This window comes from Gadus morhua, chromosome 21 (assembly GCF_902167405.1).
Source record: "Gadus morhua chromosome 21, gadMor3.0, whole genome shotgun sequence".
Taxonomy (NCBI): domain Eukaryota; kingdom Metazoa; phylum Chordata; class Actinopteri; order Gadiformes; family Gadidae; genus Gadus; species Gadus morhua.
This window is the reverse complement of record NC_044068.1, coordinates 11848536-11867266: the sequence shown is the minus strand read 5'-3', so window position 1 is coordinate 11867266 and position 18731 is coordinate 11848536. Positions and strand designations below refer to the sequence as shown.

The following is an 18731-nucleotide window of genomic DNA, read 5'->3' as shown; positions in this document are numbered from 1 at the left end:
GCAGGGGGAAGTGTTCGGAGATAGCTTGTTGTTGTTGTGTACAGATGCATTATAACCCACTGAACAAGCTTTGTTTCCCCTGGTCCTTAAACAAGTAGTTAGGCCTACACAACAAGCCATAGGTCTACAGTCTGTAGTCCTTAACAATGTTTAGGCTGTACATACATGACTTGACATTTATACTTAATGGAAATAAAGAATAATAAACATGCTTTTAAAATTAGTTGATATATTGTCCTTGGCAGGGCGTCAGAGACCAAACTGATTGTATGAAAAAGAATCAATACAAAAGTATCCAACCCACCTTATTGGTGAGGTTAAAAATATAATAGTATGACTATATTAAAGCTCTTGCATTAAAAAATGTCTTGTTCTACAAAACACCATATTCTGTTATGCTTTAGATATGTAGCGTATAATGTAACCAACGTGTGCTTTGAATTGCAATGCAATAAAAATATTAATATTTCTCCATTTTGCATACTGTAATACTTTCCTAATGAGATTTAACAGAACTATATAGCCTTGTGAACTTGAGGTTTTGCATTTTTGTCACACACAGATGAGGATAGCCAAATATAATATACAAAAAGAGACAAACCATTGATAGCAGATCAGAGTGTTTCAAAAGTAAGCTATTCATTATGCTATTAAGCACTAGCAAACCTTGTTCTTGGATTGTTATAATCGAAGATAAAGTACTTTTAACCCATAGTCAATTATAAAACCGACCAACAAAGCATTGACAACATTATGCATCTTCTATTTGAAATACTGATCACATGTCACTACAAACAACATTTTAATATGTAACCAGTGTATGAGTTCTCAGTCCTCTATTATCCGTCTGGACCGGCCGTGAGGCCCCTAGTAGCAGTACAACTCCACCACGCCACTCTAGAGGGACTCTAGGACAAATGTTTATATCCAAACCATGGTCTACTCTTTGAACTTCATAGTGTAGTGTTCATAGTGGCCACAAGAATGTGTGATCCTGATCTGACAATGTCTGACACCAAAGTATTTTCAAAAGTGTTTTATGTCCACAAATATATGCTTCCTCTTGAGAGGCCGGATCTGCTGCATCATTTCTAAACACCACATAGCTTCAACCATATTACTCTTTGGTCATTCTAGCAGCTGCCTTCATCCAAAGTGAGGAAGAGTGAATTCAGATACATTATTAAGGAGCAGGTAGGGATATACGCTTCTTGCAGTTTGACATTGGGGGTCAAACCCAGACCCTTTTGCCCAGAACCTAGTCTAGTGGTTAGGACTCCAAAGACTAATCACAGACTCTTATATTCAAGCGTTCTATTAGTTATCTATAGAAATTGTTATTTTCATTTTTTCCCTAAGATTTCATGAAGTAGGATTTTAACGAATCTGAAACGGTAAGTGGACATATTTTTTAGGTGCTTTCCTAACCTAGGGCTGCTCAAGAGAATTCATAATTAGGGGACCACATTCAGCCATTCATACATTAACACATTCAGGTCAACCCTCAAGGGAACAGCCAGCTTGTGGTGGAGCAGTTAGGGTTGGGTCAGGGGTCTTGCTCAGGGAGACCTCATCACTGAGCCTGGAGGAGCAGGGGCTCGAACCAGCAACCTTCCAGTCTCCATAGGACCTGCTCTACCTGCTGAGCTGCTGCCGCCCTCGAATGAAACTCTTAACCTAAACTCTTCCTGTGTTAGAGCTGGGCTGCTACAGAACCAACGTCCCAGGGGTTAGTGTTGGGAGTAAAGGTCTTCAGAAGGGCAGATGAGTATGTGATGAAACATAGCTAGCAGCAGCAGCCAGCAGTAGAAATTAAGAATATATATAAATATCATAAACACTTCTCAACATTTACCTTCAGGTCTAAACAGATTTCTTTGGTCAATAAATGATGAATACTTTTTGACATGAGGGAATAAGAGGGAAAAGTTAATCATCATTAATTAATGGTAATTACACGTTTCCAAAGTTTATTAAAGTTAATCAAAATGAAACAAATTCTACGTCTGGTATCGATGAAGTAGTTTACAAATGCATATCTTATGAAAAGGCTAGTATTTAGACAGCCTTTAGATGGCGCCATAGACTAAACTGATGGGGAACGTGAAATAGTAGGCTTAGAACTGTGTAAATGTGATTAAAGTGAGGGGTACGAATCTAAGGTTTTAGCTCATGCTTTTTGATTTTTGAGTTGCTTTGTTCTACATGACACCTTCTGTTTTGGCATTATGTCGAGTGAGTAAACTGTGTGTGGTGGCTTTATATTAAAGATCTCTGTAAGGAAATGCCTGTGTTAACGTTGACTTGAGAAATCTGCTTTCTACTTAGGTTTGAGATTAGCAATTAAAAATGTGTAATTTCCTGTTGTTTACCTGTTTACCACTTCCACATTTTAAACACAGTGAAAATAATACAACAGGCCTGCTCATCACCATTGTGCATTATGTTATCATTTGGTAATGACATTGAACTGATATTCAATAAATATGTTCAACAAAAATAGACGATACAACTTAATGGTTTGAGATCAGAGGCAAAGCATTTCACATGTGGGCTACTTCCTATGCTATTAAGCGCTAGCAAAGGTAAACCATCATATTTTTGTATCACTGATGAGATGCCCTTGCAAACAAATAGGAAAAACTATTATTTGCCATCTACACAATTTACTTTACAATATGTTTTAACACTCCATGACTGTACCAAATAATCTCTTGTGTGAAGAAAGAGAAGAGTAAAGAGGTTTGAGGAAGTGAGACAACACTCGCTATAAGAAGCCTTGCTCTCCACACAGTGAGCAGTAGTTTGAGTCATCAGTCAGACAGACAGACAGATATGGTCTCTCTGCCACACAAAGGTAAGGACAAAAAGGTGCATAGTCCGCTTATCATTACATAACTGATTGTTCTCTCTCACAGATATCCTTCCAATCAATGGCACATGTGATAAAGTGATCAACTTTCTCCTCAGATCATGGAAAAAACAGAGTTCAGAGCTGGAGATTGTGTCTCTCTATCATGTGATGGGGCTCCGAGAGACTGTTCCAGTATTACCTGGCTGTTCAGTTACAAGAATGGTACGACTGATACATTGTTTGAAGGAGGGAAGTTTAAGTCTGAAGGCAAGAAAGGAAGACTACATGTTACAAAGGAGTGTTCTCTGGAGGTAAAGCTTCTCAGAAAGAGAAAAGATGTAGGTCGTTACACCTGCAGATCCTTTCCATCAGCAGATGTACAGCATGATCATGCAACGCATCAACTAGAGCTAATGAGTGAGTATTTATATTCTTATGTACTAACCTTAATTAACACTTTTGGGTTAAAACTCTTCCATGTGAACAATATGACCTGTGTGGTATTTCAATTATTAATATTTGAATATAGGGTCCTCTGATTGAGTTTTGAGAATCCTGTGTGACTATGAGATTAACTTTTATCAGTTTAAATAGCTGTCTTTTTTACTTTCAACATTTTCTTACATTATTTTATTTCTCAAGTTTTTATAGTCTTCAAGCCTCATGGTCTTCAGTTATTCATCAGTCAAATATCTGGCCTTCAGACACACCACCAGAACAAAACCCTCCACCCTGTTATAAAAGGATATATTTGAAGCTGGTTTAGTTGTTGAAAAAGAGTGATTAAGATAGTTTCTCTTTTTTTTCCCTTTGGAAATATCAGATATATTGCTGTGGACATTTTCTTATTATTTTATTCCTTATATTCTAATATATGTATGTTTAGTGATTCCATGTTGGTCTTTGTTCTCTTTGCTTTTAATCCACATGGAGCAGCAAGCACAAACAGATCAACCACAACCACAGTGAAAGGTATTTCATCTCTTATCTTGTGGAGCCATGTTTCAAAATGGTGTCTTTATCTATCATGTAGCTCTGAGGACTTGATGGATGAATCAATGAATGCATGCCAGCATTAGGAACATGAGAATCTCTGACATTATCACCACCAAATATGATGAGAACACCCTAAAATCTGCACTTAAAACTGTAGACATATCTTATTTTTTGCTGTTTTGTTTTGTGTTTAGTTAAGTTCTAGACATGAACTTCAGTTATAAATCAGAAAAATATCACACACACACACACACACACACACACACACACACACACACACACTTACACAGACAGACAGACACACACACACACACCAGCAGGAAAAAACTCTCATCCCTTGTCTAAAATGTTTTTTTTTAAGCATATTCGTTGGAAAGAGTTATTGTGATGGTTTACTAATTCCATGTTTCTCTTTGTTTTGTCACATGGAGTAGCAAACACAACTTGCACAAGCACATCCAAACCAACAACTCCAGCAGTGAAAGGTATTTCATCTCCATTGTGTGGAGCCATGTTTCAAAATGATGTCTTAATCTATCATGTAACTCTGAGGACTTGTAGCATCAAGTTATGTCTTCTAACTATCTAGCTTCACCACAACCAAGAATATTAAACCATCACACTTCCTACATCTGTTTCACAGAAACACAGAGCTGGTCAGAGATGTACTTTATTAACCACAACAACATGTCTGCAGGGGCATGAGTCAGGCTGGATACACACTCTGCATCAAGTGATGGCTGAGTTGATATGTGTTTTCTTATAGTTAAGAGGTTTTGAGTTATCATAAGCCAGAGACAAAACCAAGTTCATTATCAGTAACATGTGACACTACTGACCCGGGTATGTGTTCTCACAATCTGACAATCTCTCATTGCATCACCAAGAAAGTTTTCCCACATTCTTCTGCATGCAAAAATACTTTCCCTTGCCCAAAACCAAATTGAATTTCGGTCCGTGTGTGACCAGACTTAGAGCCACTCACCACAGGGAAGCATATGAGCAAGTGTTGCAACAGAATCTGCATAATTTCTAAATGAGAGTTAATGATATAGATCTCTAATGAGTCACTTTAGCAGATGCTTTAGTCAAGGTGTATAAACAGTGAGTTCAGACACATGTCATTAAGGAGCAGGTAGGGGTTAGCGGCAGCTCGCTCAAGGACTCCATGACAGTCAGGCTGTGGAGTGTGGACATTGGAGTTGGAACCCTGAAGTAAATTATTTTAGTCTATGTTATTTCTGATGACATATGTCAAGCTAACAACAGTTATGAATGGTTTCTTCACCACATAATGGACAACACCATACAAGGTTTTAATGATTTTATAGATAAGTTAAAGACTACAAACATGGCCACTTTGCCATTTCCGTTTAAGCCCAGACAGACCAAAGGTTTACCTGGGTCAGTCAGAACATGTAGGCGTGGTCTATTTACCGCTCCGCCCACTCCCAATATAACGGTTTGTTTACCTGTGTTCGGGAGATGCTTCATGAACCACCTCCAGAACACAAGCCCGTTTACCTTGTGCCTCTGTTAGAATAAACCACGTGTTGAACATTTACCACTCTCCGAGTCATACCTAGCACGAGACGACCATACCACAAAGGATCAAAATAGTTTTTCCTCAATAACCCACAACCAATTTATCTGGGAGTCAAACACCTTAACAAGTAGCTGACGACTTGTTCCATGTTTCTCTTTGTTCTGTCATTGATTTTTAATCCACAAGGAGCAGCCAGCAGCAGCCCAACATCAAGGCCCCCATCAACATCAACAACACCAACAACACATAATACAACGAACGGTATTTCATCTCTATCTTGTATTGTGTTTCAAAATGGTGTTCTTTCTTAATCTGTGGATTTAGTTCACGTAAATCATCAACATATGTGTTATAACGGTCCGACCACCACCACAGCCAACCCTATGAAAACATCACACTTCCTACTTCAAGTTCACAGGAACACAGAGCTGGCCAGTGACGTAGGCCTGCTTCATTAACCACACCCATTGCAGCATGTCTGCAAACTAGTTTGGGTGGGATGTAGCCTGGGAACAATACGGATCTGAGCTCATGTTTAATTTGTTATTCACATATGCACAATTTTCATTTGCGAAAACCACAAGCACATCCCAACCAACCTCAACTACAGTGAAAGGTGTTTCATCTCTATCTTGAGGAGCCATGTTTCAAAATGGTGTCTTTATCCATCATGTAACTCTGAGGACTTGGTAGTGGAGGTCAGTCAATTGGGTCACTTCCAGTTAGTGCTGCTATTTGTCTTGTGGTAGGATATTATTTCGCTGTTAAAAATAAGTGAGGCAGAATCTGCATTAAAATGCATGATTATTGTTTCAATGGTTATGAAACATTTTCCTATAGTAAGGAGGTTTTTAGTTATCAGGCTATGGTTCAATTAGAAACCAAAGTGAGCTGTATATATTTACATCTATTGACTCATAGTGGCCATAGGATGTGTGTTAATGATCTGATAATCTAACACAACGTTTTCACCACTTCATCAGCTCACAAAATACTTCCCCATTCGCTGTGACAGAGATGAACGTCTGGCCGCATGTGAACTGATGGCAGAGGCGGACAGAGTACACAGCTTCCTTACTTGAGTAAAAGTACAGATACCCCTTGCTAAATTTTACTCAAGTACAAGTAAAAGTACTACAGTCAGATGTCTACTTAAGTAAAAGTACTGAAGTAGTTGTTTTTAAAAGTACTTGAGTATCAAAAGTACAAGAGTACACTTTCTAAATATTGCATTACTTCTGCCACAGTGCTTACATTTATGTACAGAAACGTCGTACATGGAGTTATGAAAGTGACTCAAAATCTCTATTGAGTCACTTTAGCAGATGCTTTAGTCAAGGTGTACTAACAGTGAGTTCAGACACATGTCATTAAGGAGCAGGTAGGGGTTAGGGGCAGCTCGCTCAAGGACCCCATGACAGTCAGGCTGTGGAGTGTGGACATTGGGGTTGGAACCCTGATGTATATTATTTTAGTCTATGTTATTTCTGATGACATGTCAAGCAAACAACAATTATGAACAGTTTCGTTACAACATAATGGACCGCACCATATAAGGTTTTAACGATTTTAAAGATAAGTTAAAGACTACAAACATGGCCACTTTGCAATTTCAGTTTAAGCCCAGACAGATCGAAGGTTTACCTGGGTCAGTTAAAACAGGTAGGCGTGGCCTATTTACCGCTCCGCCCACTCCCAATATAACTGTTTATTTACCTGTGTTCGGGAGATGCTTCAGGAACCACCTCCAGAACGCAAGCCCGTTTACCTTGTGTCTCTGTTAGAATAAACCACGTGTTGAACATTTACCACTCTCCGAGTCATACCTAGCACGAGACGACCATACCACAAAGGATCAAAATAGTTTTTCATCAATAACCCACAACCAATTTATCTGGGAGTCAAACACCTTAACAAGTAGCTGACGACTTGTTCCATGTTTCTCTTTGTTCTGTCATTGATTTTTAATCCACAAGGAGCAGCCAGCAGCAGCCCAACATCAAGGCCCCCAACAACACCAACACCACATACACCCAACGGTATTTCATCTCTATCTTGTGTTGTGTTTCAAAATGGTGTTCTTTCTTAATCTGTGGATTTAGGTCACGTAAATCATCAACATATGTGTTATAACGGTCCGACCATCACCACAGCCAACCCTATGAAACCATCACACTTCCTACTTCAGGTTCACAGGAACACAGAGCTGGCCAGTGACGTAGGCCTGCTTCATTAACCACAACCATTGCAGCATGTCTGCAAACTAGTTTGGGTGGGATGCAGCCTGGGAACAATACGGATCTGAGCTCATGTTTTATTTGCTATTGACAATGGCACAATTTTCATTTGCGAAAAACACAAGCACATCCCCACCAACCTCAACCACAGTGAAAGGTGTTTCATCTCTATCTTGAGGAGCCATGTTTCAAAATGGTGTCTTTATCCATCATGTAACTCTGAGGACTTGGTAGTGGAGGTCAGTTGTTGTCCATTATACTACAGTCAGATGTCTACTTAAGTAAAAGTACTGAAGTAGTTGTTTTTAAAAGTACTTGAGTATCAAAAGTACAAGATTACGCTTTCTAAATATTGCATTACTTCTGCCACAGTGCTTACATTTATGTATAGAAACGTCGTACATGGAGTTATGAAAGTGACTCAAAATCTCTATTGAGTCACTTTAGAAGATGCTTTAGTCAAGGTATATAAACAGTGAGTTTAGAAACATGTCATTAAGGAGCAGGTAGGGGTTAGGGGCAGCTCGCTCAAGGACCCCATGACAGTCAGGCTGTGTAGTGTGGACATTGGGGTTGGAACCCTGATGTATATTATTTTAGTCTATGTTATTTCTGATGACATATGTCAAGCAAACAACAATTATGAACAGTTTCTTTACAACATAATGGACCGCACCATATAAGGTTTTAATGATTTTAAAGATAAGTTAAAGACTACAAACATGGCCACTTTGCAATTTCAGTTTAAGCCCAGACAGATCGAAGGTTTACCTGGGTCAGTTAAAACAGGTAGGCGTGGCCTATTTACCGCTCCGCCCACTCCCAATATAACGGTTTGTTTACCTGTGTTCGGGAGATGCTTCAGGAACCACCTCCAGAACACAAGCCCGTTTACCTTGTGTCTCTGTTAGAATAAACCACGTGTTGAACATTTACCACTCTCCTAGTTATACCTAGCACGAGACGACCATACCACAAAGGATCAAAACAGTTTTTCCTCAATAACCCACAACCAATTTATCTGGGAGTCAAACACCTTAACAAGTAGCTGACGACTTGTTCCATGTTTCTCTTTGTTCTGTCATTGATTTTTAATCCACAAGGAGCAGCCAGCAGCAGCCCAACATCAAGGCCCCCATCAACATCAACAACACCAACAACACATAATACAACGAACGGTATTTCATCTCTATCTTGTATTGTGTTTCAAAATGGTGTTCTTTCTTAATCTGTGGATTTAGGTCACATAAATCATCAACATATGTGTTATAACGGTCCGACCATCACCACAGCCAACCCTATGAAACCATCACACTTCCTACTTCAGGTTCACAGGAACACAGAGCTGGCCAGTGACGTAGGCCTGCTTCATTAACCACAACCATTGCAGCATGTCTGCAAACTAGTTTGGGTGGGATGTAGCCTGGGAACAATACGGATCTGAGCTCATGTTTTATTTGCTATTGACAATGGCACAATTTTCATTTGCGAAAAACACAAGCACATCCCAACCTCAACCACAGTGAAAGGTGTTTCATCTCTATCTTGAGGAGCCATGTTTTAAAATGGTGTCTTTATCCATCATGTAACTCTGAGGACTTGGTAGTGGAGGTCAGTCAATTGGGTCACTTCCAGTTAGTGCTGCTATTTGTCTTGTGGTAGGCTGTTATTTTGCTATTAAAAATAAGTGAGGCAGAATCTGCATTAAAATACATTTTTAATGTTTCAATGGTATATTTCATAACCATTGAAACATTCGTTTCAATGGTTATGAAATATTTTCCTATAGTAAGGAGGTTTTTAGTTATGAGGCTATAGTTCAATTAGAAACCAAAGTAAGCTGTATATATTAACATCTATTGACTCATAGTGGCCATAGGATGTGTGTTAATGATCTGATCATCTAACACAACGTTTTCACAACTTCATCAGCACACAAAATACTTCCCCATACGCTGTGACAGATGAATGTCTGGCCGCATGTCAACCGATGGCCACAGCAACACGTCTGCAAATGAAATGGCTGTGAGACATCGAATCTGCATCTTTTCTAAAGGACATGAACATAAACATCTTCACAAAAGTGTAAAATGTGTTCACAAATGTGGGGTCAAAGTGGGGTTCAAAACCAGAACCTTTTGGCTGGGAGTCAACCTCTAAAACTAGGATAATATTCTGTGTTCTATCATCAAATCGTTTCTATAGTGTGTCGGTTTTAACCTTTAGTCATTTTCTATGGTTTCCAACATAGGTCTACCCATGTAGGTTCTTAATTCATCTGAGATCCTGCCGACTATGAACGAGAGGAAGGTAACCTCTTCCTGTGTTGCAGGTGGATCTCCTACAGCACCACCGTCCCGGGGGTTGTATATAGGAGTCGGGGTAGCGCTGGGTACAGCGGTCCTGTTGATCGTGGGCCTGGTTCTCCTCATTCGCTGGCTCAGAAGGAGAGGTGAGAGGAGACCATTGACACCATCATGTTGTCACGTCTACATCTGTCTACACACCGTTTATATCACCATGGAAACGTTCACTGTGGCTTTCTCTTCACAGGAAACAAGAGGCCAAAGGACACCACAACCATTGTAAGTTTAAAAGACAAAACTTAAACTATTTGGTTGAATAAGAAATAGCAATAAAGCCATCTAGCTCAATATTAGTAGAGGGGCATTCCGTGGTTATAATGCTACACAACATATCATTATAACTCAAGGTGGCCACAGGCATGAGTGTTAATAATCAGACAGTCGCTGACCGCGAGATACAAAAATAAAAACGACTTCCCCTTACGCTGTGACGTATGAAGGTCTGCAGCGTTGGAAACGCTGACCAAACAACACATCTGCAGCCCGGCTGTGTTGAGATGAAGAATCTGAATCATTTCTAAAAGGACATGAACATCCTTTTCAGTCATTTAAACAGCTGTTTCAATCCAAAGCGACTAAGATAATTAAGGGGTAGGTAGGGACATTGGCATCTTGTAGTTAGGCATTGGTTAAAATCCAGAAGCTTTTGGCTTGAAGTCACCATAATCACTAGACTATCTTGCAGGCCTATTCTATCATCATAGTTATAAAGAAAGTCTGCTTATAACAAAATAATAATGCTAACAAGTAGCATTATTACAACAATACAGTTTACAACAGCATCATTACTGCAATATAGCGTCAGTTATAACCACTGGGTTGTATAAACCAGGGTTTTCAGCCTCTGGGTTGGTCCCCACTTGGGGTCGCTTGATATGGAAATGGGGTTGCCTTATGACTTATATTTAATACATTCTTTATAATAAAATAAGAAATATACATACATAACCATAAGCAAACTGCTGCAAGGTTGAAAATCCACTGGGTCTTCAATATCATGATCTATGTTCATTGGGATAAACAATTAGCAGATGCATAATATGTGTTGGGGTCACAAAATGGTTCTGATCTAAAAATGGGGTCATTGGCCAAAAGCTGTTGGGGACCCCACCACTGGTGAGACCAGCTGATCAGTAACTGGGTTCCTGTACTGGGTGCAGGATCTGAACTCTATCAGGGACACCCCACCAGTCATAGGAGGCCTTCATGACCAGGTGAGACTTACTCATCCATTCATCACACACACACACATACACGCACACACACAAACACACACACACACACACACACACACACACACACACACACACACACACACACACACACACACACACACACACACACACACACACACACACACACGTCCTGAAGCAATTTATCCATGTAATTATGGCATGACATAATGAAAGTAATTGAATTGAGCATAATACAAAATCTAAGGAATATGAATCTAATGCGTCTAACTCCACAACTCCTGACCGTGTCACAGCATCTCAGTGTGGACGGAGATCAGGGCGGAGGTCCAACATACGCCTCTATTGTCCTGCCTGAGGGACAGAGGAGCGTGGCTACAGCACAGGTAAACTGACTCCTAGTGGAAGCACACCACAAGAAGTCAATAATATTAGCAGCTGAAATAATGTCATTAGTTTAAAGTATGCATTATCTTTTTGCCACATCATGTTACTACTCACATGTATGTTGCAGCATATGATATATACGTAATCATATGCATAACTGACGGGAGCGCATATCGCATAACGCCACGACATATCACAGTGCATGGTGTCATCTTATGTCATTGTATCACGACTCTCGCGACATGTGACATGGTACTATGTGGTGACCGGTCACCAAATAGTACCATGTCACAGCACAGGCCATCATTGTCATGGTCCGCCCCTGGTTTTCCCATTCACCTGCCTGCCACCCTGATCTCTCCTAATTAACCCAACCATCTTCCCCTGTGCTCCCCCTATATCAGTCCTCTCCTTCCAAATATTCCCTGCCAGATTGTCTCCAGAGTTTCTCAGAGCTTTCCCGCGACTTGACTCCAGATTCTTCTCCCATGCTGCCTGTTGCCGATCCCTGTCTGACTATCCTGCCTGCTGCCCAGCCCCTGTCGGTCTGTCTGCTCCTCTGTCCCCGGCTCCTGATCCACCAGCCTGCCCCCCCCCGTTGCCGACCCCTGCCTGTCTGATTATCCCGCCTGCCGTCGAGACCCTGTCGGTTTGTCTGCTTACCCATTCCCTATTCCTGGTCTGTCCATCTGCCTTCCCGTTGCTGACCTCTGCCTGCTGACTACCCTCTGCCTGACGATCCTGTCCCCAAATAAAGCCTTGTACTCATCCTGCGCCAGTCTCTGTCTGTGCAATTGGGTTCTGCTAAACGCCCCCATTACAATCATGTCATAGTGTAGGATATAAAAGTTATTCCATGCAATGATATAAGGCTTCACGACATTCCATGTAACAGCATTCCATGCCACCCTATAGGTTGAGGACGATTCCAGCGATGCAGTGACCTACTCCTCAGTGAGGGCCTCTCCCAGAGGTGGAGAGAAGGCTGGTGATGTGGACGTACACTACGCCACCGTCAACAAACGGGGAAAATGACAAAACATCTGTAGATGAGTACTTGATAAAACAGAGCCAACAGCAACCGGCAGTAGCAATTAAGGTTGTATTCAAGTTTAGTATATTAATAGTAATCTTCAGAAAATAAATTGGATCAATAATTGCTGAATGAATTGCTGAATTTTCGTATGAGAGAAGATAAGAGGGAAATGTAAACTGGAAAACCTACAATTCCTGAAGAAATTGTACTTATATTCCATTACATGCTTATGAGTGTCTATATATCTGTGTTTATCTATGTGTACATTATGTTCCCGTATGTGTACGTATGTTTGTGAATGTATGAACTAGTTCAATGCTACCAGCAGTTTATTTCCGACCACTTTGTGAGCTCAGCTTGTCTCTGTTGTTAACACAGACGTCCCGTTGAAGGTTGTGTGCGATGTGTGCATTGGAAAATTCAAAAGTTTAATATCCTAAAAAGTATTGCCTAATTAGCTCATCAAGTTTATCATTTTGATGTACAATATGTGTATTTTGTGTAAATATTGAGGGAGTAGATGCAGTTTATACACATTACTTGGTTTCCATTTTTTGCTTAGAAAATTCTTAGCACACTATTTCACTATACTTCCTATTTTTTTGACTTTCTATGTCATTGTTTGTGCGAGCAGATAGAGACCGGTGAAACACCGGAAAGGGAAGAAGAAGTGTGAGAAAGAACAGTAGGCCTACTTGCCTTGCTTGCGGGTTTGTCAGTAATAAGAAGTATGCAAGGGAATTGCTTGCCCTGCTCGCAGCAGTGCAACTAATTACCATGAAGTAGGCCGGTTATTACCAATCAACAAAGTTAATTAAGGTGAATTATAATTTACTTGAATTTCCCGACTGGAATCAATACAGTAGTGTCGCTTGTCTAATACAAATGCTTGTATTTAGATGGCCTTTAGAGGGCGCCATAGACTAAACTGATGGGGACTTGTAAAAAGTAGCTCTATAAATGTTCTTATTAAACACCGACAGCGAGACCTAATCGAAAGGACATAAAGCGTTAAATTCACCGTATTACGTGTGGTTAAGTGATGGATGTGGATCAAAGATTAGTTTAACTCAAAGATTTAGTTAACACGTAGCCTATTGCTTGGATAGGCATGACACCTTATGTTTTGGAATTATGTTAATAGTATTGAGTGTAATTTGGTGAGCTTTATACTAAAGATTTCTGCAACAAAATGCCCCTGTTTGCTTTGATTTGAGCACCTTTAACATAGCGTTCTACTTCTGTTCAGTAATAACGGTTACTTTTCTTCCAAATGTATGGACGGACCCTTTCACACGTCAGATACAAGTTAATCGTCAACATATATTTCGATTGAATACAAACTGCAAAATAGATCATATGTTTGTGTTCTGTTAGAATAAAAATTTCGAAGAAGCAGTCAACAAATCAATTTCAATACTACAAGAAAAAAATATCCCATTTGTTGCAACCTTCACTTGTTGACGCCTTCATTTACGACTCACACCAATGACAGGACGGCATATGTTCCAAATATGGTCTGACATTTTCTTATGCCCGCCTTCTTTGTCGATTCGACCAATGAAAACTCACGGAACCCATTCCCGGCTGCCGGGGATACAAAATCCAGAACAACAGTGACAGTATTATCGATTAATACCCTCCAAAGATTAATCCCTGAGATGAGGCACTAAGGGATTTTAATCATAGATGCAGACGTGTTTTTATTTTAGAGAGACAGTTGACACGACAGGTGCCATATAGGCTGCCGGTGAACAGGAATGCGTTACGGGGCTCAATTTTCTGGACGGCGGCGATGGGAGTCGACGACCCCCGCAGGGTAGGAAAAGACCAAGGAGTAAAGATTAGGAAGGTAGAAGTTACAACTGCGTGAGGGAAACGGACTTAACGAAGGCTGTGTGCAACTTCGCCTGGTTCGAGTGCCTTTAAAATCGGACGTTTTTCAGAATTTCACCGCAGGTAATCAGTAAGAAACGCGTAAACGGTGGGATTGTCCCAACAAAAGCAAATTTGCTGCATTGCCAGCAACATTGCTCGTATTAACCACCTGGTCCCTTGTGTAACTTGATAATGTGAAATGCGGGTTCTTACTTTTAAATGTAGCCTATTGATGTTATTGCCAAGGGAAACCGTTGATTTGGAGTATATCAACATGTACCAGGAATACAACGGACAGACAATGAGGATTTTTTAACCCCGCCGGCGGTCTACTACTGTCACTTGTGTTGCACTTGGGAGCGATGACCGGGCCGAATTCCCCCAGCCGGTCCGGCACGTCGCCGGTCAAGCTGAGCAGGCACGGTCGGTCCAAGAGCACCAGCTCCCACTGCCTCCTTCGCTACGGTACCGGCGGCGGGGAGCAGTCGTCCGCGTCCCCGGCAAGCAACAGCCCCCGGTCGCCAGGTGAGGAGGAGGAGAAGGACGGCGGGGTGCTCTTCTACGTGAACCGGACCGGGTTCCCTATCGAGACCCTCACCTGGGAGCGCATGTGGACGCACGTCGCTAACGTGCATCCCGAGGGCCAGGAGATGGTGGACAGGATTCGTAACGCTGCATATCCTCCTAAAGTAAGCGGGCTGATTACTGGTAGATCCTACTATATCAATTTAAGTGGCAGGTGATGAATATCATGTTAAATAGCGTTTCTCCTGCGTAATAACGCACGGCAGACCGACAGACCAACAGCAGCTACCTCTACAGTGCTGAAAGTATGCGTGCATCCAATAATTATTATTAAAATAGACAACGCCTACTTAGACTACTTTTTACTCATATTAGCCTACTACCCCTTCAATGTAGTCTACGTCCGATAAGACCGACTGTTACAGATGTATTTAAAATGTGGGAAGCAGTCTATTTGTGATTTTACTTTTTTGTGAGAGTTCACCATGGTTGTGGTGGTGGGGTGGGTGGGTTTGGAATAGGGTCGTTTGGTCGCGTGTTTTTTCATTGTTGACTGACAATAGCAGGATGGATGAGTGTGTGGCAGCTCAAGTTTCATTCAGTTGGCCGAGTAAAGCTGCGTTTTTTGCAGAGGCGAGCGTGTGTGTGTGTGTGTGTGTGTGTGTGTGTGTGTGTGTGTGTGTGTGTGTGTGTGTGTGTGTGTGTGTAGGTGTGTGTGTGTGTGTGTGTGTGTGTGTGTGTGTGTGTGTGTGTGTGTGTGTGTGTGTGTGTGTGTGTGTGTGTGTGTGTGTGTGTGTGTGGTTGTGCACCAGAAGGAGATGGTGGTTTTACTGGGCAGCTACCAGAAGCAACACCAGTACAAGTCTGTGGTTGCAATGGGAAGCTCTCAGGGTCCACCAATATAAGACTGTGGTTTTATTGGGCAGCTCCCAGTGTCCACCAATAGTACCTACTGGGAAGCGGAGGGGGACAGGTTAGGACCACCACCAGTTATGAGATTAATAGCATTGTTGACCGCCCCTCTCTCCTTTAGCCACGTTTGACAGTTCTTTCCAAATTAAAGCCACGTTTTTCTCTTTCCATGTAAACATAGAACGCCTCTAATAGCTAACAGTTTGTGAATGCTGCCGGGCCCAAATGCAGATATGTTACCTGATAACTGTGTGTGCGAGTGTATGCGTGTGTGGTGTCAGCGTTGCGCAGTTCCCGTGGCTACAGCAGGTGAAACACTGGCCCGGGTGTTAAAATAACTTTAAAGGATTAGAAAGGTGCAGGTTAAGTTAGACAGGAGAATGGTAGAGAGAGCCAGAGAGAGAGAGAGAGTGTAACTGGCAACTTTTAAGGTTAATATATATATATTACATTGATATAACACATGTGTATGTTCTTACTGATAATAAAAGGACACATGTACGCAGCATGTATAATAATAATTGCGAAATAATGTTCAAGGGACATCACATTATGAATTGTTAAAGTATTGTAAGGGCTCAGACTTGGAGAAAGAGAAACCTGTGGTAGTCTGTGACGGTTATGAAAAATGCATTAAGTCACCACTACACAAACCTCACAAACACACATACTGTGGCAAGTCCTGTGATTGGCTAAATGTTGAGACGGGTTAAACAAACACTGGCCTCATGGCGCCCCCTCCCACCGTGCCCTCGTTAGCGGTCTATAAAGGTTGGCACCGTCACCAATTAATCCCCCCTAATGGTGGATAATCTGTAGATAGCAACAGTTGCCTCGCGCGGGGGCCTCAATGGGGAACAAACACACACACGCGCACACACACAAACACACACGCGTAGAAGCAGAATGAGAACTGGTGGCATCTAGTTCGGCTAACCCTGCTGACCCTGGCCAAGACTAGCTGGGTGTCAGAGAATTATTTTTTACACCAGTCGCCTGCTAGCATAGTTCATTAGCATGCTATTGAGTCAGCCTGACATGTTAAACAGAATCAAGTATCTAAACATGCCAACATGTTAACTATGCTAACATCTTCTACCTTCATAGAGAGAAGTCCGCTTTCCAGGACTATTTTTCAAAGACTGCGATAGGCCTCAGTGAATGCAATCGTATATTTGAATCACAGACTAGGATGCATGCAATCGGTAATCCAGCCATAGGATCCTAACCCTGGTGTTGGAGGGACTGGAGCTACTGGTTCTCTGGGTAGACCGGATGATAAACCTTACGTTATCTGACCCATATCATTGTGATTGGTCAGGAGGATTTCTTCCTGAATCATTGACGATAGCGTGGGTGTTTGAATCTCTTAAGCTGTAGCGCTGTGCCGGAGAGGTTTTCTGTGTGTTGTGCAGGGAGTGCAGGGAGAATCTCTTAAAGGCAATCTTCCTGTCTGAAAGAATCACTGAGGCCCCATATGACACACTATGCAGAATATCTAAACATGCTAAAAAGACATTCAATCAAGCTACACTGCCCAGCATGCTGAATGAATTCCCTCACATGCTGCGTTCTCTTACATTCTAGAACACACACAGGTGTGCACGAGGTGTCTGGGACCTTCTTTTCGTGTAGTGGTAATTTGTGGTGTGATTTGTTCCTTCCAATCAATATTATTGATTGTCTAATGAACAAGGTAAACAACAGGACTTATCTTGACCAATGGCTGGCTGAATGACGGACACCTCCTTGTGTTAGAAAAATGAGCTGTCGAGACACAAGAACCATGAAGTCATACAAATAGTATGCCCTAGGATATCCTTTTAAGAGATAGTAAGAAACATGATCTGTGTGTGTGTGTGTGTGTGTGTGTGTGTGTGTGTGTGTGTGTGTGTGTGTGTGTGTGTGTGTGTGTGTGTGTGTGTGTGTGTGTGTGTGTGTGTGTGTGTGTGTGTGTGTGTGTGTGACTATCATTTATAAAGACATAAAAACAAGACTTGCGTTTATATATCCAAAACACCAATCAAAACCGACAACAAATGAAAACGGCTTGTGGCCGGGGCTGTTAGCCTACCTAACATGCTAGCATACACCCAACATGAGCTTGTTCACTCAAACCCAGTTAAACATGGACTCCCGGGGCCCCTCCAACCAGGAGAGACCAGCAACTGTTAGAGCCTAGGGGGAGATATCACAAGCTGGGCATCAGGTTCCTGCTAAAGCCCCCGGCTCCCCACGGGCCTCACCGGGACAGCTGGTGACCAGAGAGAGAGAGGATATGAGAGGAAGTGGGGTAGGAATGGAGTTGGGCTGTTATAAAATAGATTGAGAGATAATGGGATACCTACTCGAAGAAGGACAGGAAGGTTGGACTTTTGTTGTGAAAATATATCCATGTCTATTACCAAGTCCATTAATTATTTAAAGAGTCCGTCCCTCTGCAGATCTCTATCAACGTGTGTGCCTGTTTCTGATTGGCTAGTCATCTCATGATTTGGCCATAAGGAGGAAGAAAACATTTAGACAGTTAGTGTTTACAAGCGGACATTGGCCGAGCTGTGGGCCAGGTTGGCAAGATGTGCAGGGCTTGTACATCCAAATGCATCATGGGATTTTTTGTTTCTTATTCTCCGCCATATTCCAATGCTCTTATGCTAGAGAGAGAGAGAGAGAGAGAGAGAGAGAGAGAGAGAGAGAGAGAGAGAGAGAGAGAGAGAGAGAGAGAGGCTAGTGTAACTAGTGTGCCAAATCCTTTGACCTCTGTTCACCTTTGTTCATCTGCACCTCCGAAGATAGAGGGA

At 41.7% G+C, this 18731-nt stretch overlaps 2 protein-coding genes across 6 annotated transcripts in view; both read left to right on the top strand.

The window, feature by feature from the left end:
* Window positions 1-2710: 2710 nt before the first annotated feature.
* LOC115534118 (uncharacterized) lies at window positions 2711-13808 on the top strand. Of its 5 annotated transcripts, none has more exons than XM_030344784.1 (10): window positions 2711-2857; window positions 2971-3271; window positions 3791-3826; window positions 4285-4335; window positions 5583-5657; window positions 9966-10085; window positions 10187-10218; window positions 11160-11213; window positions 11489-11578; window positions 12495-13808. In XM_030344784.1, the coding sequence occupies exons 2-10, from the start codon at window positions 2974-2976 to the stop codon at window positions 12612-12614; spliced, it is 876 nt and encodes a 291-aa protein (XP_030200644.1). In that variant the 5' UTR covers window positions 2711-2857; window positions 2971-2973; the 3' UTR covers window positions 12615-13808. The 5 variants fall into 5 exon arrangements, with proteins under 5 accessions (XP_030200644.1, XP_030200643.1, XP_030200640.1 ...); XM_030344783.1 differs by having other exon boundaries at window positions 4282-4335; XM_030344780.1 differs by having other exon boundaries at window positions 2748-2871; window positions 4282-4335.
* Window positions 13809-14063: 255 nt separating this feature from the next.
* Window positions 14064-18731, top strand: part of vash2 (vasohibin 2) — a 24044-nt gene continuing 19376 nt past the window's right edge. The window contains exon 1 of the mRNA XM_030344744.1: window positions 14064-15182. Coding sequence (XP_030200604.1) covers window positions 14856-15182 — 327 coding nt within the window. The 5' untranslated portion in view covers window positions 14064-14855. The remainder of the gene's footprint in view (window positions 15183-18731) is intronic.

Bases quoted from the DNA above. Each gene is read 5' to 3' on its own strand.
- LOC115534118 (XM_030344780.1), top strand. From the start codon at position 2,836: ATGGTCTCTCTGCCACACAAAGGTAAGGACAAAAAG. The intron at 3,272-3,790 runs GTGAGTATTTAT...CACATGGAGCAG, and splicing joins GCATCAACTAGAGCTAATGA to CAAGCACAAACAGATCAACC. The intron at 4,336-5,582 runs GTATTTCATCTC...TTAATCCACAAG, and splicing joins AACAACTCCAGCAGTGAAAG to GAGCAGCCAGCAGCAGCCCA.